This window comes from Microcebus murinus, chromosome 1 (assembly GCF_040939455.1).
Source record: "Microcebus murinus isolate Inina chromosome 1, M.murinus_Inina_mat1.0, whole genome shotgun sequence".
Classification (NCBI taxonomy): Eukaryota; Metazoa; Chordata; class Mammalia; order Primates; family Cheirogaleidae; genus Microcebus; species Microcebus murinus.
The window spans coordinates 62,089,697-62,116,519 of record NC_134104.1 but is presented as its reverse complement, the minus strand read 5'-3'; the positions used below and the strand labels follow the sequence as shown (position 1 = coordinate 62,116,519).

General features: G+C 42.2%; 1 protein-coding gene across 3 annotated transcripts; it reads left to right on the top strand.

The window, feature by feature from the left end:
- The first annotated feature begins 1,558 nt into the window (after positions 1 to 1,558).
- On the top strand, positions 1,559 to 26,363 carry CD80 (CD80 molecule). Of its 3 annotated transcripts, XM_012780582.2 has the most exons (7): positions 1,559 to 1,741; positions 2,814 to 3,053; positions 12,717 to 13,034; positions 17,548 to 17,829; positions 23,012 to 23,128; positions 24,147 to 24,258; positions 25,564 to 26,363. In XM_012780582.2, the coding sequence occupies exons 2-6, from the start codon at positions 2,978 to 2,980 to the stop codon at positions 24,254 to 24,256; spliced, it is 903 nt and encodes a 300-aa protein (XP_012636036.2). In that variant the 5' UTR covers positions 1,559 to 1,741; positions 2,814 to 2,977; the 3' UTR covers positions 24,257 to 24,258; positions 25,564 to 26,363. The 3 variants fall into 3 exon arrangements, with proteins under 3 accessions (XP_012636036.2, XP_075857866.1, XP_075857863.1); XM_076001751.1 differs by lacking the exon at positions 23,012 to 23,128; XM_076001748.1 differs by lacking the exon at positions 1,559 to 1,741 and having other exon boundaries at positions 2,397 to 3,053.
- The last annotated feature ends 460 nt before the right edge of the window (positions 26,364 to 26,823 follow it).

Below are 26,823 nucleotides of genomic sequence, written 5' to 3'. Positions count from 1 at the left end.
GAGGACCTGTGTTTGCCACACCACAGGCCTGATCAGAGCCTAAGCACAACCACCAAGTGGAAAAAGCCTTTATTCTTTCCTTCTCTTCTTTTAAGGTGATTTTTACTCTCCCCATCCTATGGACCCTGCTGCCTCATGCTTTCATCCCTCCCAGTCAGCTTTTTATTTAAAGGACCTCAATGCCTTCGATAACACTGAAAAATATAGGATGGATAGCAGCTCACATTGTGATTTTTGCTAGGGAAGTTTGCTTTCTAAAAGCCTCAAATGAGTATTTCAGACATTTCTATACCATATTCACAATGTTTGCCACATTTGTATGCCGTGTCTACTATCATTTATTTTTCTCTAAATTGACTCACCTTTCTACTTCTGCACATTTCTTTTAGAAGAATAACTATTGTATCTCTACCATACCAAGTATTCCTGCTGTCTCAGCCTGGGTTCTCCAGAAAGCAAAGCTAGAGACAAAGGCTTGAGCAAAGTAGTTCATTTGGAAACATGAGTCCAGTGGTTCAGGACAGGGAAAGGGAGACAGAGTGGGGGCAAGCCAGAACAAGGAAGCCTTACTAGGTGACGGCTGCTAAAGGCCACTGGTGCTCGATCCCACTAAGACCTTCTGGGGAGCCTGAGAAAATGTCTCTCAGACCTCGCCATTGGGGAGACACAGGGGGAAGCAGTTATCCATCAGCTGCTGGCCCCCAGTGGTCAAAGGTAGCCCCATCCCGTGAGCACTGACTTCTCTACATTCCTGGGTTGCACATGCTTGAGTGGGAACTTTCAAAGGTGTCCCATGCCGAGACAACAGAGGAGCCCTGGCGGGGCCAGAGGCAGACTGTGAAAAGTGCAGGCCCACACAGGTGCTCTCAGTTTCCGCCTGTGCAGCCTGGGTCAACATGGGTCAGCTGCTTGCCCACGGGTGCTCCAGATTTCTACATAGGGGTGCATGGGGAAGGCTGCTTGGAAATGGGAGTGCTGGGAGATACCAAAGTCTTCCCCACCCCACCCCTCAGTGCTTTCACCGTGCTCACCTGAAGTGCACTCAACCACAGGTGGGTGACTGGAATTCACTGTCCAGCATGGCTGCCTGGAGCCCACCCTGTGAGCATGGTGGGATGGAAGGGTGAGAGTGCAGCTGAGGGTGGTCTTGTGAGTTGAGCGCTTTCCAGAAAGTCTCCCCTACATATGGGGTCAACGACCCACTCCTGCAGTGGCCTGACAATGACTCAGGAGGAGTAACTCTGGGTGCTAAAACAGAACTTGAGACCAGCACAGAAACAAACAGCCAGCCCCTAAATCTCACCCCCAGCGCCCAGCACGGCTAGCGGGCTGCTCCAGCCTCTCCTGGGGCACCTTTCTTCCCTCCGCCCAGGCTGCCCAGGCCCTCAGTGTTCAGTGTGTGCTAGCGGGTTTTCCGTGGCGAGGGAAGCTGCCATGTGATTGGTCCTGGCCACACCCTCGAGGCAGACAGGGGCAGAAAAGAGCCGTGGGGGGAGCTTCCTCAAACCATACGCCACGCCCTGCACACCCGCCCCCGCGTTGGTTGACTAAGAGCTTCTGCGAGAGGTCAAATCTTCTGTCAAGTAACAGGAAGTTGGAAGGTAGAAACAGCACCTCTTTGATAGCTCACCCAAAGAACCAAGTGACTTACCATTATTTTGAGGACAGCACAAAGAGAACATCTCAGAAGTGAGGGCTCTGATTTTTAATACAAAAGAAACAGTGGAATTTTTCTTCATTGGTAAGTACATTTACTATTATCTTACTATGGTACAGCTTGGGAGAACTAGTTACCAGCATCCTGACTGATTGTTAAACAAACATGGCATCCCACTACCTCCGGGACGCATCCAAGGAGGCTCTGGGCCTTCATTTCCATGGGAGGCTGTGGCTTTCCAACACATCTGGAGAATCATAACCCATTATTTTTAAATTTTCTAGATGGTAGCGGATATTATTTTTGTGGGCCAAATTTGAGTTTGTCCAGGCAGTGAAATTCTGGTGAATAATTGTCTTCAATTTAATCTTGCTAAAAACAGACTGTGGCTAGTAAGAAAATCTGAGGTGGCTGGAACACTAGCTCCAGGGTGGGCCCCAAAGAGGAGATAGATCCAAGCATCTTCTGGGCAGCACTGAACTCTATGGCATCAGCCCGAGAGGGTGACAGTGGGGTACGGCATTCATTTTCATTTCCCAATTTTGATATATTTACTGGGAAAGAAACCTCCAGCCTCTTCATGTTACAGTAAATGATTTACATAAGTAACATTTGCAGTGTGTCTTTGTTTTTCCTCCCTGTTTACCGATAGATTTTTGTGTTGAGAACTTCCACTCCTTGATGACATATTATTTGAGTAGAGGTGTTTAACAATTGAGATACGTTTTTTTTTTCTTGTATTACTATGTTAAAAAAGAAGGTGTTTCATAACTTAAGTACTGCCTCAGATGAAGGACACCCTTGCTGGTTCCTCTGCATTTCTTGGTATGTTCAGAAGAGGATCTGAACTTTCATGGGTTGGCTATTGATATTAAGGATTCTTCTGTTCAGTGTGTTTCTAACAAAGTCATAACCACAGCTATTAAGCAGAGGGCCCTTTCATGGAAATGCTATGGTTGGTTCTCAGAACAGCACAAGGCATGCTCACCACCTTCTCACAGGATTCCCTGACTTGCTTTTCCTCAGGGTCACACCCTGGCTTAGAAGTCACTCAGGTTAAGCTCCCCAGCTTATTTTAGGCAGGCAACTCAGGAGTTTACAACCCACAGTAGGCAGGCCTTCCTTCTGGGATAACTTGTATTTTTTTCTTTTCCAGGCTGTGAAAATAAATCCACAACTTTTGGAGACCCAGGAACACTATCCAGTCTCTCAGCAGTGTGTTTTATAAACATTGGTGGAGAATCCTCTACGTGGGGCAACTGGATTGTGTTCAGCCCTGCCTGCTTCATACTTGGGAGCTGCCATCTCCCACCTAAGCCAATGGATTACACACAAGTGTGCAAGTGTTTCTACCTCAGTTTCTTGGTGCTGGCTGGTATTTGCTACCCCTGCTCAGGTAAGCGACTTTCGGGAACTTAACTGAGTCCACTGCTACAGGGTTAAGAGAAAGGAAGCAATGTTCTTTGTGCCGTTTCCTTCCATCACCCTATAAGCAGGAGGGGACCTTCAGGGTGTTTCCAGTCCATTTCAAGGATGAGAAACTGTGGTCCAAAGATGTTAAAAGACTTGCTACGGTCACATAGCAAGTTAGAGGCCAAGTTATCTCAAGAAACCAAACCTTAAAGGAAGGGAAGGATTTTAACAAAAGTACAAAGCCGATTCAGAAGGACAGCTTGGAGTTGTAAACACTACCATGTTTCCCCTAAAATAAGACAGCGTCTTATATTTATTTTTCCTCAAGAAGACACCCTAGGGCTTATTTTCAGGGGGTGTGTTTTTTTTTTAAAGTATGGTACAAATGATCTCTCTGGGCTCAGTAGAAGACTGCTTGCGGAAGCTTTTCCCCTAACCCCTGGTGTTCCTGGGGTGTGAGAGAGGCCCAAAGTGCTGAGTAACATGGCAGCCACAGCTTTCCTTCTTCCCCCTGGGGACACACAATACCTAAAGCGGAGCGTCCCGCTCCTCACTTCACTGAGGAAACTTTCCCCTCAAAGCCTCAGCTTGCAGCATGCACAGGATGGCCAGGACCTGACAGGGGGAGCCGACCTTGTTGGTGGGGCTGCCCGCACCTTTCTGGTCACCTCTGAGATAGTAGCTGTCACGATGGGGCAGATGAGAAGAGCTTGCTGTTTTCTTTACCTCTCTGCGACTAAATGCATGGGTTGTGCAGATACGCTGTGTAGCCACACCCATCACTAGGTCTTATTTTCAGGGAAACACAGTAGATGCTTATTTACATTTTGTGGTGGGAGAGGGCGTTGTCCTCAGGGTCCAGTTCCCAAACTTCATTTCCATGACACCACTCAGCCAGAGTGCTCTGCCTCTAAAACTGAATGATGATGAGCTTTCTGGTTTGAGGAGGAGGAAGGTGGTAGGGGTTAGTCTTCTGTATGTCAAACTTTTCTCTTGATATTTATTCTTATGCTTTGGGTGCTGATACCCTTTTTCAACACTGACATCTGACATTAAATGGTATCAGATTTAGCACAAAACTATATTTTTAGTTATTTTTAACTTGATGAATAGTATTTCATATGTGCCCTGCAAATGTTTTACTTCTGGAGGCTTTTGTTGCTGCTCTGGTGGTCTTAAAGGTGCTGAACTTGCAGGACTGCCAAGAAGGGTGAGGCTCATCCTGCTGGCAGGATGGTTCTGGCTTTTTTTAAAGTCATAAAACAAAAGATGTACCTCCTACAGAGTAGCATACCTCCTGGTGTCCCCAAAATAAAGAGGAGGCTTGGGCTCCAGTGTGGTTTCCCAGTCTGTAAAGACCCTACTATCCAAGGTCCTTGTCTTAAAAGCTGCCCGCTGGAGCCTTGCCTGGGACGTCTGAGTTGTGGAGAGTGGGAAGAGGGAAGGGAAGAAGAGCTGGAAGCACGCAGATTACTTGTCTGCCATGATGGTCATTTTAATTTTTCTGTCCAGAGTTTTAAAGTTTGCTATATCTACTGTTGCAGAACCAAGAGAAACATGGCTTAAGTTTCACAATTCACACATCAGATTTTGTATATATTTGAAGGTGATATTATGTTCCCAGCACTTACAGTTTTCTTTTGGGATGTTGAGGAAATGCTCCCAGACCAGTCTTCTGGGGAGTCTGAATGAATTGAAAATATTTAGAAGGAAATTTGTACAGGCTTCCCAGAACTGAGAGAGAGGAGAAAGAAAACATAAAAGGAAAATTAAAACCCAGGGTTTGGCAACTGTACTAGGAAAATTAGAGTCAGAGGTAAATAGAAGGAGATGATCTTTGAGCTAAAGAAAGATGTTTAGGAAACCACCTTGTGCTAGTGCTACATCCAGATTTTATCACTACTGTGATGGAGTCAGGGAAGCAATCCATGAGCCTCTTAGGTCTGAACACCTACTGTGTGCCAGGTGGGCCTGGGATTCCCGTCCTCAAAGAGGTTTGCATATGTTAGTTGGGGAAAGCAAAACTAACCCACATAAAATAAGCAACAGACAATAAAGTGCTTTGTTCTGACTGAAAGAGCCCAAGATCTGGGAAAGGAGGGACCAGGTTGGGCTGGAGCAGGCTGGGCTGTATGGATGTGGATGGGTGATGGGCTGAGACTTCTGGGAGGGCCACAGCCTGGGCAAAGGCACAAAGGTAAGGATGCGTCTGGCACAGGTGTTCACTCTTTTGTTTAATCATTAACTCAACAAATACTGAACATCTCCTACATACAAGAGTTTTTCTTGGTCCTAGGGACAAATTGTGAGCAAAATGGACATGGCCCTTGCCTTCATGGAATTTATAGTCATTAAGAGGAAGAAGAAAAGTAACCCAATAGTCACTCAAATGAATGTGTGAATGTGTGACCAACAAACAGAGAGAAGTGCTTTGAAGGCAAGGAACAGGCCTGTCAGAGGAAGTGCCCTCTTCCCCTGCCAGTGATGAGGGAAGCGAGCTGGGGAAAGATGGAAAGATAGGTCCAGACTGGGCAGCACCAGGGGCCAGACCCCACAGAGCTTGGGTGCCTAGGTCAGGAATCTGCATGCTGTGCAGAAAGCACTGGGGAGCCAGAAGGGCTCTGCAGGGGTGTGGCATTGTCTGCCCCAGCGCTGCTCATGCTTTTATTACACATGCCAGCCCCCCCAGCAAAACCTGGGGGTTTTGCTAAATTGCAGTTTCTAGCCCAGGGGATTTTTTTTAGTGATGTGAAACTATTTTATGTAATACTGTAATGATGGATATAAGTCATTATAAATTTGTCCAAATCCACAGAATGTACGACATCAAGAGTGATGAACACTAACATAAACTTTGGGTGATAATAATGCATCAATGTAGGTTAATCGAGTGTAACAAGTGTACCACTGTTATCAGAATGCTGCCAGCCAAAGGGTCCCATGAGTGACAGTTTTTGCCATCATTACCCTGATAAGAACTGTTCAAGTCCCTAAGCATTTTTTGTTAGAAATAGGGTCTTGCTCTATGCCCAGGCTGGAATGCAGTGGTATGATCATACCTCACTGTAACCTTGAACTTCTGGGCGCAAGAGATCCTCCTGTCATAGCCTCCTGAGTAGCTGGAACTATAGGCATTCAACACCACACCAAGATAACTTTTTTACTTTTTGTAGAGATGGGGGTCTCACTATGCTGCCCAGGCTGGTCTTGAAGTAATCTCCTGGCCTCAAGTAATCTCCAGCTTCAGCCTCCCAAACTGCTGGGACTACAGGCGTGAGACACCATGCCTGGATCCCTGAGCACTTTAAGGATATAAATGCTCCTCAAAGAGAGAAAAAAAAGTAAGGATTGTATTTATGCAGAGTATAAGAGCTGGGTCTTAAATGAAGACAAAGTCAGAAGTGACATAAAAATCAGGTGACAAGTCCAAATCTCCTGGCTGCCAGAGAGGTGTGTGGTTATAGCACCCAGCCCAGGGCCAACACCAGCCCTGTCATCACTGGTTCATTTAATCAAATGCTTAGAAGAATTGTCCAAAAAGGTCATTTCCATAGGAGGAAAGGTGTGCACAAACCGTCAACTGTAAAATCTTCAGGCAGTGAGATAATAGGTGAATTTTATGTTTGTCTATATTTTTCTATTCTTTCAAAATATAATGTATATGTCTTTTATAGCCATGGAAAATGTTTCTTCAGAGCATACGTAAGTCCTCAGTGATGTCACGTATGTCAGGTCGCTGGGCGAGTTGTCGGATGCTGTGCCCGCTGCTTCTCTCCGTGGTCTACCAGGAGAAGTGTGAACGCGCTCGGACCCCCCACCCGGCAGCCCCTCTGACGGCTGCTGGGGTTGAACTCGCTGGAAGTGCCCTGGGGAGGCCCCTGCACCCACATCGCCTCTATCCTATATGGAGAGGTTAGGGAAGGTTCGCGTCTTCCTAGATTGGGTTCTTTTTCCCTGCATGTTTTATTTGCAATGACATAAAACTGACAATTTCAAAGTGTACAATTCGGTGGTTTTTCAGTGTATTCACAATGTTGTAAAACCACCAGTACTATTTAATTCCAGAACATTTCCAACACCCCGAAGAGAAACACCACGCCCATTAGCAGTCACCTCCCATCTTCGCCTACCCCCATCTCCTGGTAATCACTAAGCTACTTTCTGTCTCTAGGAATTTGTCTCTGGACATTTCTTATAATATGTGACATTTTGTGTCCTTTTTTCTCTGTGTATTATGTCTTCAACTTTCACCCATGTTGTAGTATGTACTGTACTTCATTCATTTTTATGGCCAGATAATATTCTACTGTAGATTGAGTTCTTGAGAGGTGCATTGTTTCTCTAAAACTAGTGGTTTCTACACTTGTTCGTAAATCCTCTCGCAGATTTAGCACTTGGGAGTCAAAGTGATTCAGGGCGGAGGGGTGGCCGAGGGATCAGGAGAGGCAGGGGTGGGGACAGGACTGTGAGTGTCCCCAATGTGCCACACAGGTGGGCAGTGTACACACATTCATCAGGAGAGGTCAGCAGCGTCACCTTTTATCTCTGCCTTCTCTCCCCTTCTCCTCTCAGGCCTCTGCCCCTTTCTACTGCTGCTGGCATCAGTGCAGGGCGGGCACCCCTGCCTGTTATGGGCCTGACCCTCAACTCAGTCCAAGGGTCAGCCAGTCACCATGGTGGTGCCGGTCCCATCCTGGGTGTGGTGCAACAAAGTAGGCTGCTATCTATGAGAACAGCCCCACTAAAAATCTGTATAGCATTCTGTGGTTAGCAAGCACTTCCCATCTGCGTTCATATGATCCCTGTGATAATTAGGTGTAGAAGGGAAGATAGTTGCCTGAGTCTGTTTTGTGCTGCTATAACAGAATACTTAAGATTGGGTAATTTATAAAGAACAGAGATTTACTTCTTATAGTTCTAGAGGCTGGGAAGTCCAAGGTGGAGGGGTTTGACTCTGGTCAAACCCCTTCTGGCTGCATCATTCCATGGCAGAAGTTGGAAGGGCAAGGGAACATGTCCAAGACAGAGAGTCGGAAGGGGGTAGAACTCATCCTTTATAAAGAAGGTACTCCTGCCACAACAAACCCACTCCCAAGATAACAGAGGCAGAGCCCTCATGTCTTAATCACCTCTTAAAGGTTCCACCTCTCAACACTGTTTCATTGGGGATTAAGTTTCTAACACGTGAACTTTGGGGAACACAGTCGAACTATAGTAATAGGATTATGCCCATTTTATAGAAATGGTACCTGAGGCCCAAAGAGGTTAACTGGTTCAAGGTTATGATTCTCATATGTAGCAGATGAGCCAGACCTCATCTCCTCATGCCCAGGCACGCAGCCAGCAAGTATTTTTTGAGCACCTGCTAAGGGCCAGACCCTGTTCTAGACACTGCAGATATGGCCATGGACACATCGGACAAAGCCTCTGCTCTCATGGCCCCATAAGTAATTACATACCATACATATTCATGTAAATAGAAATCACACTTGTAAAAGTTTATGTCAGCTGGGGACAAGCTTGAAGAGAAACAAATCAGGGCAAGAGACTGAGGGGTAGCAGGATGGATGTGCTCAGGGAGGGTGGCATGTTTAGGGAGAGTCAGAGAAGGCCTCTCTGCAAAGGGGCTACGAGAGCAGAGGTGAGCAGAGCGAGACCTGGGCTGTGTGGGTCTCTGGGGAGGACGTTGGCTCCGCCAATGTCCCGGAACTACGGAGGAGTTTCACGTGCAGTATTTTGTTTGACTCCTCACACCCCCTGGGTTAGGTAGGTGTTACTGTGACCGTCTGTGAAATGGGAAAGCAAGCTCAGAAAGTCAATCGGGTTTTAGACGGTAATGCTGAGATTTCTGGGAACTGACTCTCCCCTCTGGAGTCACTGAAGCAGACAAAACCCTTCAGAGATGTTTCAGCTGGTTTCTGTCCTTGTGTCGTGGCGCCCCCGCGTATGGAAGCCAGGTCCCTGTGGGAATTCCCAAAGCGCAGGGAAGATTTTAGGTTCCTCTTTTTAGTCTGGTTCTTCCTCAGCAGCATGTCTGGTGAGAAGCGGATTTCAGAGAGGAACGTCAAACAGCCCATTGATGGTGTGCTTTGACCTTTAGAGACACCCACACTTTTCCTCACATGGCTGGACAAAAACTCCTTAGGAACCGTCATTGAAATTAGTTAGCTTCTCTTTCAGTTACGATTTCTCCTTGGCAAACGTCACCACATGTCAAAATCTGTTTGAAACATTGGATCATCTGGGGGCAGGAACAAACAGTTCAGTGGGGAAAATCCCTATTACTTGGCGCTCCAGGAAATGGGCCCCATTCTTGCTCTGTCTGGCCCAGAGCAAGCCCAGACTCCTATGTATTTGATGTAGTCCCAGAGTGAGATGAAAGGAACTAGAGGGCAGGAGTTGGTGGCAGGAGTTGGTGGCAGGAGGAGGGAGAGAGAAAAAAGGAGACTCTTACAGAAGACTTCTATGTCCTTGGGACTTTTCTATTCATTTCATTTACTTGAACTTTATTTTCCAGTGATCCTGATGGGTAGATATCATATTCATTTTACAGATAAGGAAACAGATCAATCAGCAAGTGGCTGAGCTGGGACTAGACTCCATGTCATCAGGAATGCATATTCCATGCTCTTTTTACATACCTTTTTTTTTCCTTGTACCCCTAAGAGCGTCCAGGTTGTAGCTAGATCTTTAGCTATTATAGTTTCACTTTGAAATACGCTCCCTTCAGATACATCCTTTCATTTCTGCCCTCTCAGTTTCATTGATATTCCTTAAAGCAGAGACTGGCCACATTCTGAGTTACCTCACATTACTATGCAAATACCCACCAGCACAAAACCCTCTTCCTCAGTGCTGTGGTTGGGCCATAACCAGTCTGACAGAGGCTTGAGAATAGCTGGTGAGATGGGAAGGTGCTAGTGCCCCACGGTCCTGCTGCCCAAGAGGAGAGAGGGCCTGGACATGAAGTCCTTGGACATGGGCGTCCACGTGGGGGTTTCTGTGGCTCAGGAGGATACTGGGCAAGGAAGACACAGCAGGAGAGCACTGGGTGGGGGAGGTGCTGGGGCCTAAGAGGGTGTGATTTTAGGTCCTGCACAGCATGGGAAGAGTGACTAAGCCTTCTGAACCAAAAATCAAAAACATAGTCTGATAAGGAATTTTGGTGCTGTTGATGAGTAAACACTCCCTCCCTTATTCTTCCTCTCGACTGCAGAATCATAGGCACCTGGGGCCGGGCAGTGGCTCGCGCCTATAATCCTAGCACTCTGGGAAGCTGAGGTGGGAGGGTCACTTGAGCTCAGGAGTTCAAGTTCAAGACCATCCTGAGCAAGAGTGAGACCTCGTCTCTACTAAAAATAGTAAAAAAAAAAAAAAAATAGCTGGGTGTGGTGACCAGTAGTCCCAGCTACTCAGGAGGCTGAGAGGATCGCTTGAGCCCAAGAATTTCAGGTCGCTGTGAGCTGGGCTGATGCCACGGCACTCTAGCCTGGCCGACAGAGTGAGACTCTGTTTCAAAAAAAAGGGAAAAAGGCCGGGCGCTGTGGCTCACGCCTGTAATCCTAGCTCTTGGGAGGCCGAGGCGGGCGGATTGCTCAAGGTCAGGAGTTCAAAACCAGCCTGAGCAAGAGCGAGACCCCGTCTCTACTATAAATAGAAAGAAATTAATTGGCCAACTGATATATATATATAAAAAAAAAAATTAGCCGGGCATGGTGGTGCATGCCTGTAGTCCCAGCTACTCGGGAGGCTGAGGCAGAAGGATCACTCAAGCCCAGGAGTTTGAGGTTGCTGTGAGCTAGGCTGACGCCACGGCACTCACTCTAGCCTGGACAACAAAGTGAGACTCTGTCTCAAAAAAAAAAAAAAAAAAAAAAAGGGAAAAAGAAAATCAGCCATAGGCACTTGGAATCTTAGGTTGACCTGCCCTGCCCTTGGCTTCCTGAACTTCTCAAAGTCTCAGTTGCCTCATGTATAAAATAGGGATAATAATACATATCTCATGGGGTTGTTAGGGGGATTAAGTGAAATAGCACTTGTTCTCCTCCATAGAGTGGCCACAGAGGAAGCAAAAAAGAAGGTGACAGATGGTATGAAGAGTGATTCAACATAGGGCATCTAGACAGAGGGGGGCAGCAACACCTCAGCCTCCCCCATCACTCTCCCCAGTATCTTGGTGGGGGCTGGCTTCTCTTGGGGATGGCATTATGTTAGATGAAGCAAATAAGAAATAAGAGAACTAAAAAATTGCCTGGTTTGAGATAAAGCTCATATTGATCCTAAATTCTGCATGCCATTGGAAAATCCGCAAGAAAAATGAAAAGGGGCAGTTTATTTTATTATTTGTCCATGAGTCTGATTTTAGTGATATATCTTAATTGTTTTGAAAGCCAAATTTATCTTTTTATGCAATCATATTTAGTTTTTCTTTTCTTTCTTTTTTTTTTTTCTGAGACAGAGTCTCACTCTGTTGCCCAAGCTAGAGTGCAGTAGCACAATCATAGTTCATGACAGCCTCAAATTCCTAGGCTTAAGCAATCCTCCTGCCTCAGGCTCCCGAGTAGCTGAGACTATAGGCATGTGCCATCATGCCCGGCTAATTTTTTCTGTTTCTGGTAGAGATGGGGCTCTCACTCTTGCTCAGGCTGGTCTCGAACTCCTTAGCTCAAACCATCCGCCTGCCTCAGCCTCCCAGAGGGCTAGGATTACAGGCACGAGCCACTGCGCCCGGCCCATATTTCGTTTTTCTGAACAATGACTTCTAAAATCTTTAAAAACCATTGGAGGTGCAACTGTTATAGAAAATAGTATGGAAGTTCCTCAAAAAGTTAAAAATAGAACTATCATGTAACCCCAAAATTCCACTTTGGGTATATATATCCAAAAGAATTGAAAGCAGGGCTTTGAAGAGATATTTGCACACTGACATTCATAGCAGCAACCCAAATGTCCATCAACAGATGAACAAACAAACAAAATGTGGTATATATTTATATATATATTTATATACACACACACACAATGGAATGTTACTCATTATCCTTAATATATCATTATTAGTCCTCAAAAAGGAAGGAAATTTTGTCATATGCTACAACATAGATAAACCTTGAGTACATTATACTAAGTCAAATAAGCTCACCATAAAATGGCAAATACTATATGATTGCACTGTTTGAGGTATCTAAAGTCAAATTCAGGCCAGGTGTGGTGGCTCACACCTGTAATCCTCTCACTCAAAAAAATAAAGTCAAATTCATAGAAACAAACAACAGAATGACAATTACCAGAGGTTGGGGGGAGGCTCAAGGGGGAGTTGTCTGATGGGCACAGACTTTCAGATTTGCTAAATGAAATGTTCTGGAGATCTGTTTCACAACAACTTGAATATTTAACACTACTGAACTATATACTTAAAAATGGTTAAGATGATAACTTTTATGTTGTGCTTATTTTTTTTTTTTTACCACAATGAAAAAATATATAGGGAGGATAAAAAGCATGGGGACCACAAAAAAAAATCCAACTGGATTCTCTGATCATGCTTAGAACCCTCTGAGTTCTGTTACTGCCAGGTCTGGATTCCTGCTTATGCAGGAATTGTGTTTAATAAATATAGAGTCTTGTTCCGTTTGCCTCTCCTTAGGTGCCAGCCAGGTGATCAAGGCAGTGAAAGAAATGGTAATAATGTCCTGTGAGTACAACATTTCTGTCGAAGAACTGGAGAGAGTTCGCATCTACTGGCAAAAGGACCGTGATATGGTGCTGAGTGTCACACCTGGGTCAAGGAAAGTGTGGCCCGAGTACAAGAACCGGACCATGATTGACATCACTAACAACCTCTCCATTGTGATCCTGGATCTGCGCCTGTCCGACATGGGCAAATATGATTGTGTCGTTCAGAAGTTTGAAAAAGGGTCTTACAAACTGGAACACTTGACTTCGGTGACGTTATCAGTCAGAGGTTGGTGGGGTCTTCTGATTTACTTTAGGCCAGCAGGTTCTTAATGCCCTAAAGCACATGCCTATTCATTTAGGTGGAAATTTTACCAAAGAGGGATGTACTTCTCTTCATTTCTTAGGGTTGAGTCTCTAGTTTTACAATAAACCCTAATTGATTTCTCCAAGAGGTCCTAGAAATACCTATTAATGTGTATTTCTTGTACTTTGACAATCCCCCTATGACAATCATCCTGGGGCACTGTAATGACCTAAAAAGCCTCTGAATCACCAGGTGACATCTTTGGTCTAACGTAGCTGTACTATCCACTGCACTTGATCCAGCAATATATGCCTTTTCAATATATATGTTGAAAAGGTAAAAGAGCAATGCAGGCATAAATCTTTTCAAGCAGTATTTGAATGTCTGTTACTATGGCTATCTTACTGTCCTAATGTTTTCAAAGTGGTAATTTATTTATTGCATTTATTTATGCAATTTATTTATTGCATATTTGAAGCTCTCATCTAATAGTCACTCCTGCAAAGTTAGGTTTTAGAGAACTGGATGCATAACTTTGAAGAAAACTAATTCACAAACCAAAGCCCTGTTTATACACCTACCAGAAAGGACAAGCATTTCTCATTTAGGGAGGGAAGGAGCCTTGCTTTAGTCACAGGGGGTAGTACTAGAGGATACCGATGGAACTCCAGCCCTTGTTGTGTAGTTATAGCCCTGGGGCATTCTCTCACATCTGAAATTCAAACACATTTCCTTTTCTTCCCGGGCACTTGAGCCTTTAGTGAAAAACAAACCTTTTTACTTAATAAAACATAATGATTAACCTTGATAACTGATAACTTGAGCAGATCCTTAGTGGATCCCTCACTGTCACTGCTTTGGTCATCAGCTGTGAATCTTTACCTGTAGCATCCAGATCACACCTAAAACTTAGGGGGGAAGTGTAAGTTACACGCATGGAACTATTTTAAACTGCACTCTGTGTTTTCTCTTACTAAAGGATATAGCAAATGATTATATGGTGATGTGATTTGAGGGATATTAAGAAGCCTACCTCCTCCAAAATTTTCACCTGCATTAATTTCTGAAATTCTCATCATTATAGCTATTTCTGTTAGTTTCAGCATTTTTCCCATACAAGATCCATGTTTAAAATGAAAATGTGTGGACACCTTTTTCAACCTCCACCCATCTGCACCTAGATGCTCAAAATAAGTAAACATTTTGCTACAAAAGAAAAGAAAATGTATTACCTTGGGGAGGTGGCACTACAAGCATATCAGCCTATATTAGTTAATTACATTAGATATATAGCCCTCTAACACTACAGCCCCCAACCTCTGGGCCATAGACTGGTACTGGTCAGTGGCCTGTTAGGAATTGGCCTGTACAGCAAGAGGTGGGTGAGTGGAAGGAAACTTTATCTTGATTTATAGCTGCTTCCCATCCCTCACCATTCCTGCCCCCTCCTGCCCACCCCGAGTCCATGGAAAAATTGTCTTCTACAAAACTTGTCCCTGGTGCCAAAAAGGTTGGGGACTGCAGTGAGAAATAGAATCAGGTCAGGTAAATTTTAGAAGAAAGATAAAGAAGAAAATCCAAGAAGGAGAAGAGGAAATGTTTCAGGGAGGGCAGGCCCTCATAACAGATCACTATAGGAGACCAAGAACAATTAAGGGGCAACATGAGATTGCTGGGGTCCTCAAAGGGGTGAGGGCACAAAAATTAGGTAAGGGAAAACTCACTTGCTTAATTTGACCCGGTTGGAAACGGAGTCAATTAAAAGCAGTGCTTCTCAAATGCTAATGTGCCTGTGGATCCCTTGGGGGGTCTTGTTAAAATGCAGATTTAAATTCAGCAAGTCTGGGCATTGGATCTGAGATTCTGCACTTCTAAGCAGCTCCCACATGATGCCTGTGCTGCTGCTGAGGACCACAGTTTGAGAAGCAAGGAATTAAACAAGCTCTCATTTGGCCAGAGTGACCAACTGTCCTCTTTTGCCCAGGACTGAGGGGTTTCCTTGGGACACAAGATTTTCAGTGCTAAAACTGGGAAAGCCTCAGGCAACTAGGATGAGTTGGTTACCTTACACTTGTCTAAGATTGTAAAAATGATAATATAATATCAGCGTAGCAGTATATGTAAACCTCCCTTAACCTGCACATTTGAGAACTAGCTATATTAGTTAACAAATTAACCAGGTTAATGAATTTTTAACTTTCTAAAACATGTGTACCTCTTCCTCTCATAAATCATTCTTACCCTTCCTCATTAAGAGTGGTGAAAACATCATGGGTTAACTGATTAAAATGAAATACAAAAGACACAGTCTTGCAAGCCCCTGGGAGTGGTTACCCTAAACCAGGGGTCCCCAAACTTTTTAAACAGGGGGCCAGTTCACTGTCCCTCAGACAGTTGGAGAGTGCGCACTGTGGGCCGGAACAGTCGGCAGCTAAGCGGGACAGGCAGCGGTGGCAAAAACACCTGGAGGGCCGGATAAATGTGCTAGGCGGCCCACATGTGGCCCGCAGGCGGTAGTTTGAGGATGCCTGCCCTAAACAGATCACTTTATGGAAAGGACAGGAGACAGGCCTGAGGCTGTTCTCAGCCCAGTGAGACCCTGAAAAGATGATTTTTAATACAATTCCTGGTATGTGTGGCATTCTTGTAGTTTATTTCTTAGAAAAGCAGAGCACAGGAATGAACACGAATCATAATTTAGGTTATGAGTTTAGATTTGTTCTTCCTGTTATAACATATGACATTTTGGTGTTATAAGAAACAATGGAATATTATTGATGTCAGATGCTAGTGTAATGATTTGGTCTTACAGGATAAATTAACAAGTAGAAGATAATGCCAACTAAAAATGGCTCAGGAACATGTCAAACTTCATTTACGGACAAGGTTCTTTAAGAAAACACCAACCAAATGCAGGTTTTTCCCTTCCCTGGCAATTGCAATCATTTGTCATGACTTCCCCCTTTCCTCATTGTTCCTGAGGCCACCAGGCATTCCTGGGAGCCTTTGCCTGGCAACCTGATTTAAATGAGGAGACGCATGTAAGAAAGGACAAATTTAGGACCAACCTAAATCTATCGCCTGACTTCCTGTGTGTCAGGCTCTGTGCTAAGTGATTTATATTAATGACGTCAGTTCATTCGTACAACCTTGGAAGGCAGGTATTATTATCCCATCTTGTAGATGAGCAAACTAAGACTAGCGGTTAAGTCATTGGCCCAGGGTCACAAGGCAGAACTGGTTTTAAAACCTGCTCTTGATGGCCACTATGCTGTACAACATCTCTGTGGGACTCTCTGGAATGAGGTATGAGGGGATTCTCACATTCATGCTGAGAAGTTAAATCCTTTAAGAATAAGTTAGGAAGAAAGTAGGGGAGCTTTCTGCTACGTTCTCTGCAGAATGTTCCCTATACTTTGTGTGTACTTTAGTATCTTATGGGGGAGTCTAATATACAAATGAAAAGGTGCCTCACGTGTCTTGGAGGAATGCTAGGAAGCCTCTCTGCCCTTCTAAGCATATCAAAACAGCAAGGGAATCAGTAAAGTGTAGTGCCTGAAATTACAGGCTCAATGTTGTACAGTTTGGACACAGGGTTTTCTGAGTATAAGAGTACTTTTTAACAAGCAAGGGAATATTACACACAAATTTAGGGTAGTGGTTACTGCAGGTGTGGGGAAAGAGAGGGACAGGACAGGTGAGACCATACAGGTAGATTGACCTAAGTTACTGTCAAGTGTTCTGAGCCTCGAGTTGGATGATGGGTTCACAGGTGTCAGTTATAGTTTAATAAATAAATAAATAAATGAAAGGGAAGAGAGCCACTTGTTTACCTCAAGTTTGGGGGAGAAAGGAAAGAAGGAAAGAAAGGCCATGAAAAGACAGGCTCTGGTGTCAGCCAAGGACTTGAGTTCTGCCATTGCTGGTTATGATTTTGCTAAACCTCAGTTTGATTATTTATAAAATGGAAATTATATTAGGTTAAATCATATTAAATTACCTTTTTTGATCTATAGTCTACCGCCTAGGGCTGTTGTGAATACAAATGAGGTGCTGTCCAGACCTAAGAAACAAGAGCTCAATAAATGTCTATTATTTTTCTCTTCATCTCTTACAATTGCAAGTACTTATGGCAACATTTATTCAGATTAACCTACTTCTCCTTTCTCTAAGTACCCTCCTATCTCTACCAAAAGTGGTAAAGAATTGATATAGCCAACTCAAATATAAGTTATTCTTTGGATTATATATATAACTATTATTGATTTATGGGAAGTTGCAAATTACATCTCATTTTATTATTCTCATTAAAGCTGGATAATTTATTAAGAATATAAAATATGAATATTATAAAATTATAAATATTATTTAAAATTATAAATATATTTATAAAATATAAATATTCTTAACATAAATATTAAGAATATAAAACAAGAATATAAATATACACAGAGATAGGTAAATATATGTAATTATATTCTTATTCTTTCTTTAGCTTACTTCCCTAAACCTAGTATAACTGCCTCTGAAATTCCATCTTCTAACATTAGAAGAATAACTTGCTCAACCTCTGGAGGTTTTCCAGAGCCTCACCTCTTCTGGTTGGAAAATACAAAGGAATTAAACGCCATCAACACGACAGTTTCTCAAGATCCTGAAACTAAGCTCTACAGTGTTAGCAGTGAGTTGGATTTCAATGTGACGAGCAACCACAGCTTCGTGTGTCTCATCAAGTATGGAGATTTAACAGTGTCACAGACCTACAACTGGCAAACACGTAAGCAATATTGTTCTGGGGGGTTTCTACTGTATAGAATCTGAAATGAAAATACAGTCATGTGCTGTAAAAGGATGGGGCTGTGTTCTGGGAAATGCATCATGAGGCGATTTTGTCATGGGAACATCATAGAGTGCATGGGAACATCATAGAGTGCACTTATGCAAACCCAGATAGCATAGCCCACTACACACCTAGGCTATATGGTATAGCCTGTTGCTCCTAGGCTACCAACCTGAACAGCATGGCACTGTACTGAATACTGGAGGCAATGGTAACAATTTTAACTCAATTTTACCATTGTGTATCTAAACATACTTAAACATAGAAAGGGTACAGTAAAAATATGGTATTATAATCTTATGGGAACACCATCATGTATGTGGTGTGTCATTGACCAAAATGTGGCTATGCTGTGATGACTATAACTCAGCCAGATGCATTTTGGGATTGTCATATTGACTTTGATAGCATTTATATAGTATTTTTAGACACAATAAGTGCTATAGTGACTTATTAAAGTCACTATATTAAAGGTGTGGTGATAATGTTACTAGACTAATTTTATTTTCTTTTAATAAACATTCTAAATTTTATACATCCTAATAACTGCTATCCATCAAATAGTCATCTTAGAAAGTTACTGTAACAATATTGTTGTTATTGAAAGCACTAAAATTTGTTCCTTCTTTGGAATTGCCCTCAGGGCTTTGGAACTTTGTTTTAGGACACCTTTCTCATGGTCCCATGGTATCAAATCATTATCTTTTGTGGGTGGATGTGCTTTTAAAGAAATACTCATTTATTCCAAACCAAGTCTGGTAAACAGGTGAGAGACAAGCTCTTTGAGGACGTTGCCTGAAAAAAGAGGTCATTTTTTTGGCAAATACTTTACCCTACAGGTAGTGAACTTATGAAAAAGTTAGGTTTATATAAATATATGCATGTTAAGCCCATAATGGTCTATTATAGGAGAACTCAGATACTTGAAATACTTGCCTAACTTGCATGGAAGACAACCAGACCTCTCCCTCAAGCCCAGTTCCACTCCCAAAGATAGGTTTTGTGATTGCATAGGAAGAAACAATACACTGAGTTTGTTATACAGTGGTGCATAAGTATATAATATAATATGATTGTATATAATATATACAATATGTATTGTATATAATATATGTCTTATATCTTCCTCTTGTAGTTGAGAAAGTATTTTAGATGGTCTAGTAGTTCATTCTAGTATATGATTTACTCTAGATCTTTTAATTTTAAGGTAGATTCTTTCCTTTTTTTTTCTCAATGGGTAATGAGATAAAATTTCCTGGGAAAATGAGTTTAAATATAAACCGAATTTTGACATGATTTTTTTATCCTCACCCCAAACTCATAACTCTCAATTATCTTTTATGTATTGTAAAACAATCATTTAAATGAGGCTTGAATCATATAGTAAGGGTAGTATATTAATTCAAGCTTTATTTTTACTTTATTGATATATCACTATTTAATCAATTTTAGATTATTCTGACTAACGGTGGGGAGTAGTACAGAGATAAATCAGTAATAGTAGCTTGAATCGTGTTTTACTCTGGATATTATTTATACTTGGAATGTGGATATATGTGACTTTCTATGACAGAGGTTGGAAAAATTTTCTGAAAAGAGCCAGACAGTAAATAATTTTAGGCTTTGTACTCATACAGTCTCTGTTGCAACAACTCGTTTCTGCTGTTGTGGCACACAAAAGCAGCCCTAGTCAAGATGTAAATGAATGACATTGCTGTGTTCCAACAAAATTTTATTTTTAAAACAGGTGGTAGTCCAGGTTTGGCCCATGTGCTGTGGTTTGCCAATTTATAGGTTTTGTTTTTGTGGTAGGAGAGCTTTAGTGCATAACTACTTCAAATCTCTGTAATTGGAATGCAGGCATTACTTAGAGTAGGATTCAAAAGCAAATAATGGATTTATGGGTAGTCAAGGGCTGTTTGCACAAACAAATACACATTAAGTGCATAGTTCATAGAAATGTTACAGGTCATTGTGAGTAAAGCTTTGCTGTATGAATACTTGGGCTGGAAAAACCTTCAAATTTATTAATTGAACAGATTGGGTATGTGATTCTTTTAGGTTAGGCCTGCCATAGCTGTTAACACCTGATAGACTGGAAGGTAAATTGGAGTGGCACTAATATGCTACCTGTGCAGATGCCCCCACACAGCTGCGCACTCTGGATTTGGAGTCTGCAGCGCACCCGGTTTCTCACAGGCATCACAGCGGGGTGGCTTGCTGCTACTGGCGCATCTTCCCCCCACTCACATCTTAACACTATCTCTAGACTGAATGAGGTTTGCAGATGGGTGTGGAATGGCCCCTGAGAGGAATTGATGAGTGAGCCAAAGCCTATGAAAGTTCTAGACTCCCAGGATAAGAGCAAGGGCTTGTTATTTTTTGTGCCATTCTGATCTGTAGAAGCAAACCCTAGTAATCACCAGATGTCTCAACACAGTCAGGTGTTTTAGAGAAAAAGGAAAAGGCAACTGTCCCTTGTCTTTTAAGTGGCAGGTGCACTGTGATCAAATATGCATTTTAGAATGATTACTGTGACAGAAATATGGAGGAGTTATTAGAGCCTAGGGAACCTGAGGCAAAGAGACCAGTTTGCAGGCTACTAAGTGGGAGATGAGAAAGACTCAACTAAGGTAGTTGCTGCAAGAGAGTTGGGGAAAAGCAGTAAATTCCAGAAGTATGCTGAATATAGACTAGAAAGTACATGGGTGCCTCCTGGGAAGTAAGCACAAAGAAAACACCTCACTCTTGTTTAGGTAACTAAATGGTGTTGCCATTCACTGAAATGGGAGAATATGAGTGGTAGGTAGACTCTGGGAAGAATACAGTGAGTTTAATTTTAAACAGGTGGAGATGCTGGCATCCCACCGTCTAGTCAGCAGTTGGAGCTACTGAATCTGCAGCTCAGAATGAGATCAGAAATACAACAAACAGATTTAAAAATCAGATGGCATTTCAAGCCTTGGCTATGGCTTGGTATGATATCACCCAGGCAGACTGGGGCTAGTAAGAAGAGAATGGGACCACAGAGAGAATCATGCGGACAACATTTAAAGGACCAGAAGAGCAAGAAAAACCTGTAAGGAAAACTGAGTACAACAAACAGAAACAGCAGAATGTGGTATCATAAAAGTCCAAGGAGGAGGAGCTTCCAAGAGGCCAAATGCTGATGAATAGTCTAGTAAGCTAAAGAATGAAATTTACCCACTAGGCTTGGTAATCAGAAAAATAAACATAAAGAAGTTAGTAAATGTTTAATGTTTATTTGCAAGCCATTTCAGAGAAGCCAGAAGAGGATAGGCTGCTAATATTCGTTCAGTTTGTGTCTCTGCCCTTTCTCCAGCTGTGGCTGCTAACTATTCCTCAAAGAGGTTGAAGAATAAATGGGGTAGCTAATGCTCCTGATGGCGGGGGGGTGGATGGCAGTGTCACATACAGCACCTTTCTCCTCCCCACCCACATCATTCCTTATGCCCCCCTTGTGTTTTCTGTGGGACTGAGACTGCAGCTGATTGCTAGACTGCAGGGCTCTCTTCCAGGATGGCTCAGACCAAGCCACATTTGCTCTGGGTTCTTTGCTGGGCCTCTTCTGTCCTTCCAGAAGCTCTAGGCTGTATATTGAAAAATACGTATCTGAAAGTGAATGCAATGTGGTTCTTGCAGCTTTAGGCAGCTACTGTAAGGTAAGAGGGTGTGTGCATGTGAAGAGAACATGTTAAGAGAAAAGGAGAAGGCATAACAGAGTTAGAAAAAAAATATGGTATATCTAGAACATGACATCAACTAATTATTAGTAATACATAGTAAAATCAGCTATAATAATTAGATATGAAAACAAGATGGCTTTGAAAGTATCTCCTTAGAACTATCATGAGAGCAAACAGACAGCCTACAGAATGGGAGAAAATATTTGCATGTTACACATCCCATAGAGGGCTGATAACTAGAATCTATACAGAACTTAGGAAAATCAGCAGGAAAAAAATCAAACAACCCAATCAAAAAGTGGGCAAAGGACATGAACAGAAACTTTTCAAAAGAAGACAGAATAATGGCCAAAACACATATGAAAAAATGCTCAACATCTCTAATCATCAGAGAAATGCAAATCAAAACCACAGTGAAATATCACTTATCTCCAGTGAAAATGGCCTTTATCAAAAAGTCCCAAAACAATAAATGTTGGCATGGATTAAAAGAGATAGGAACACTCATACACTGCTGGTGGGACTGCAAACTAGCACAACCTCTGTGGAAAGCAATATGGAGATACCTTAAAGAGCTACAAGTAGCTCTACCATTTGATCCAGCAATCCCATTCCTGGGCATCTACCCAAAAGAACAGAAGATATTCTATAAAAAAGACATTTGCACTAGAATGTTTATAGCAGCACAATTCACAATTGCAAAGATGCGGAAACAACTCAAGTGCCCATCAATACAAGAGTGGATTAATAAAATGTAGTATATGTATACCATGGAGTTTTATTCAGCCACAAAAAACAATGGTGATCTAGCACCTCTTGTATTATCCTGGACAGAGCTGGAGCCCATTCTACTAAGTATCCCCAGAATGGAAAAACAAGCACCACATGTACTCACTATCATATTGGTATTAACTGATCAACACTTAAGTGCACATACAGTAGTAACATTCGTTGGCTGTAGGGCAGATGGAGGGAGAGGAGGCGATGGGTATATTCACACCTAATGGGTGTGGTGCACACAGTCTGGGGGATGGACATGCTTGAAGCTCTGACTTGGGTGGGGCAAAGGCAATATACATAACCTAAACATTTGTACTCCTGTAACATGCTGAAATAAAACAATTAAAAAACTAATGTCATTAGAATCGTTCTTATGCCAACTTAACACAGTAAAATGCAAAAGTTCGGATTGTCTTTTTCACATTTAATATCTGATTTCTGAATATTAGTTGCCCAGAGTGTGTTTTTATGGAAGAATTAGGCAAGAAAAATGTTAGCAGCTGCATATTGGTAAGCTGACCAGACAAAGAAGTAAAGAATACTCCATAGTTGCATCAATAGAGAAGGCATAGAATGGGTTATCAGACAGTTGGAAACACATTACAGCTGACATTATTCTTTTCCCTCCACAGCTAAGCAAGAAGATTTTCTCAACAATTTGCCCTCGCCCCAGACTTCTACAATCCTACTAGCTACAGGGATTCCTGTGGTCATTGTAGTAATTGCAGTAATAGGCTACTTGGTCTACAGTAAGTACTATCAAACTGTCATCCTGATCTCAATTCCCAGAAGCGAAACTCTATCAGCATGGTTCAGCATCTCTCTGACAAGAGGTCACTGCCCTCAAGACACATTCTAGTTTAGTCCTTTTATTTTTCCCTAACTTGACATTTTTTTGGAGAGTCTGAGGTTTATTGACTAATTTGAAAACATTTTTGATGCTAAATGACATTCTATTCTTTGATTTGAAGTTGGAAGAAAGGCAGAATGACAAGATGTAGGGGGGGAGTCAAGAATAATTTTCTCAGAGGAGGGTGAGATGCACTAATAAAGTTGAGAAACTGCATGGCCATGTGTGATTTTACCAATTTTCAGTTCTTCACAATACATTTTTGGATGAAAGATCAGGAATGGTTGATGAAAGATGGCTAAGATATTTTACCCTGCAGATTACATTTTTGGCCTTATATATATGATGACCTCAATCTCTTCTTTCATTTAATAATGAAAAGGAACTGCTAGGTCAAAGCTATTGTCATAACCACCATGAAGGGGTACCAGCCCTTTTCTGCAGTAGAAATCATGTATAACGAGCCAAGAAAATTGGAAGACCAACATTTGATTTTCCCAGGCTTCTGCACATACACAAAAATGCCAAAGCTCCATGAAGTCACTATAAAAAACTGTGCTATAAAAAACTCACCTCGTGGGTAGGATAGATAGGTCTGGATGTTTCTGATACAAACTCTCCAGCCTTGCCTATCTAGTTCAGGGTTTCTCATCCTCAGCATTGTTGGTATTTGGGGCAGATAATTCTTTGGAGTGTTGTTCTGTGCATTGTACGATGTTTAGCAGCTTCCCTAATCTTTACTCACTTTATGCTGCAGTTGTGACCACCAAAAATTCCTCCAAGCATTGCCAAAAGTCTCTGGGCTGGAGAGAGTTGTAAATAATCCCTGGTTTGAGAACTGCTATTTTTGCTGACATTTATGGCATGAATTAAGGGAAACTCACTCGTAGTCTTTGTCATTTATGCTTGTTTCCAAGGATGTGCCCAAAGAAGGAGAGAGAGAAGGAATGAGGAGGGACTGGAAATGGAGAGGATGTCACCTATCTTTATAAGAGCTGCAGAAGTATCGGCTGAACAGATCGTCTGAAGGTTGCCTCCGTTAGCTCTTCTCTGCCAATGTGGGGTGCATGAGGGCATGTGGACCATGAGGCACAGTCTCCTCTGCCTCTCAGTACCAAATTTAAGCTCTTTTACCTCCTACCCCACCTTCTCAAAAACCTCATTCAGATTACTCTAAATAGACACAGGATGCTTTGCATCTATCTCTTTCTCCCCACCTGCAATTTACTTAACGTGCCTTTTCCCTTACTAAGCCAGTCTGCCAACTTGAAATGTTCCCCTCTTGTCAACCAATTCAATGACTTTCATTAGCTATAAAACACTACTTGTGTTCATTTTGAAGTAATACTCCTGGGCTAACTTCTTAATCTGATCATTCATTTTCCCTCAGTACACAGGCACAGATTGGGGACACTTTGTACTAACACAGTAACATCCGAATTGGTTTCTCTGCCTCTTATTGACAGACTCATCCTACTGAGCAATCATGGAGTCAAATTTCATAAAGAATTACTCTGCCATGTCATTTTCGCACTCAGAAACTCAAAAGAGACCCCAGTGCCTACAGTACAGGAAAAGCTTCAAAACATTTAACTTTCAGCTTATCAGTCTAAACATCCTCAGTTCTTTCGATTGCTCTTCACATGTACACGCTACATGTAGTCAGTAAATGGAGCCCCAGACTTTGGATTTGGTCTTAATGACTCTCTATATAATGGGGTAATTACTCTCTGGGGTCTGGAATGTTCTTCCTGTTAAGAGAGCCTAACACAGCATTAACTTTTGTGACAGCCACTTTATATTGTTAACTTGTATTGACTTTATGTTCTCCTAAAATCCTCAGGTCTTCTCATGTAAGAGAAACTTTGGAACACTGGAATCCAAAAGACTGATATGAGGTCCAGGGTAGTTATGGCTGCCCTAAATAGTTCAGCTTTGACCTGTGAAAGTTGAGGCACCTTGGGTTTATTTTCAGGTGCCACATCTTACTTATTATATATATACCTTACCAGATTGCAGGCTTGTTGAGAAGAGCAACCATGCCAGAAACATCTGTTTGCTCCACACATAGAAAAGTACCTTGGTTGTTCAGTGATGGCTGATGTTTAAGAAACATTTGCCTCATAAATGTAGTAAAAGTTGTCAGACTAGTTCTCTCATAATTTAACGCTCCCTTCATATTCTTTAGCTATCAAGATTAATATCTACAGTGTTACCTCAAGTTGGGAATACCCCTGGCCTTGAGATAAAAAATATAGATTTAAAATGTTTTCCTCCCTCGCTAATTTAGAGTTTGAAGTACTTATTTATTTATTTATTTATTTGTTTTCTCAGGTCATACCTCCATTTGCATTTGACTTCTGGGAACTTCTTCAGATGGCCAGGATTACTGAGCCTTGCCCTTCACGTATCCTGTTCTCTAGGAGTTTCTTCACTTCAGTTGCTTTTCTGGAAGTGTCCAGAGGAATACGGTGGGCACAGAAGTAGCTCCAGTGACCTTGATCAAGGAGTTTTGAAAGACAGAACTCTTCAGGTCTGGAAGGGACTTTAGTCTCATTGATGACAAAGGCAACTGAGGCCCAGGGAGGTGGCTTGAATTATAAAGGCCAGAGCCAGAACCCAGATTTCCAGGCTTTGGTGCTCTCTCCCTTCATCGGTTTGACTCTGGCCTGTTAACTGGTTGTGTGTACATGTAACATCTGTCAAAGTGCTTCTGGAGACAGAATTCCAACATTAAGTCAACTTCAGAGACTTGATCTGATTTCCTAATGCAATTACTAAAGAAAAATATTATGTTGCTATTTTAAAAAGCCAAATGTAATGTATGGGAAATATGATAATAAGTACATCTACATGAAGATAATGAAAATATTACTGGCATTTAGCCAGTATTCCATTTTTGAGTGTGTTCTCCTTTGTTGTTCTCCCACTTTCCCATCAGGTGCTGGAGAAAGTAGAACTATCCAAAACTAATTTCCTCTGACATGTAAGTTAAGTGATTTACATACCTCAAAACAATAGTCAGGTTGGAAAGGGATAGTCTAAAGACACAATCAACTGGTTCATATTGGACTAATAATCTCTTTAAATGGCTTTATGCTAGTTTGACTCCATAATAAAATATTTATGAGAAAGTTCTCGTTGAAAATGAGCTTTGTTTTTTACTGGGTACGTACTAAGTGGTAGGCTACCTTCAAATGTCTGAGGTTGTAAGAGCATGCCAGAGGGCCTCCTTAGATCCCTACCGTTGCTTTTCTTCTTTGGTATTTCTGGATTTTTCTGACAGTGGAGAAATGAAAAGGCAGAAACTGCCAAGTACTGTTTGTATGTTACTCATGACTTTTTCTCTGAAACTACCTTCCACAATTAACTGGACCAGGAGTGAACCCAACTTAAGCTGGGACATTCAGACATTCTCATCTGAAAATTGGGAGTTGGACAGCAAGAGGTGACCAAGTTTCTCAAATGTGGATGGATTTAAGATATTTAATTTTGGTATAAGGGAAAAAGATTATACTATACAGTCTAAGAAACTTCTGTATAACACATTATATGCCACCTTGGGTTTATTTTTAAAACTAAATCACACACAGG

Excerpts from the sequence above, each read along its gene's own strand:
- CD80 (XM_012780582.2), top strand. The coding sequence starts at position 2,978 with ATGGATTACACACAAGTGTGCAAGTGTTTCTACCTCAGTTTCTTGGTG. Across the intron at positions 17,830-23,011 it reads GACCTACAACTGGCAAACAC|CTAAGCAAGAAGATTTTCTC; the intron begins GTAAGCAATATT and ends TTCCCTCCACAG. Across the intron at positions 23,129-24,146 it reads AATAGGCTACTTGGTCTACA|GATGTGCCCAAAGAAGGAGA; the intron begins GTAAGTACTATC and ends CTTGTTTCCAAG.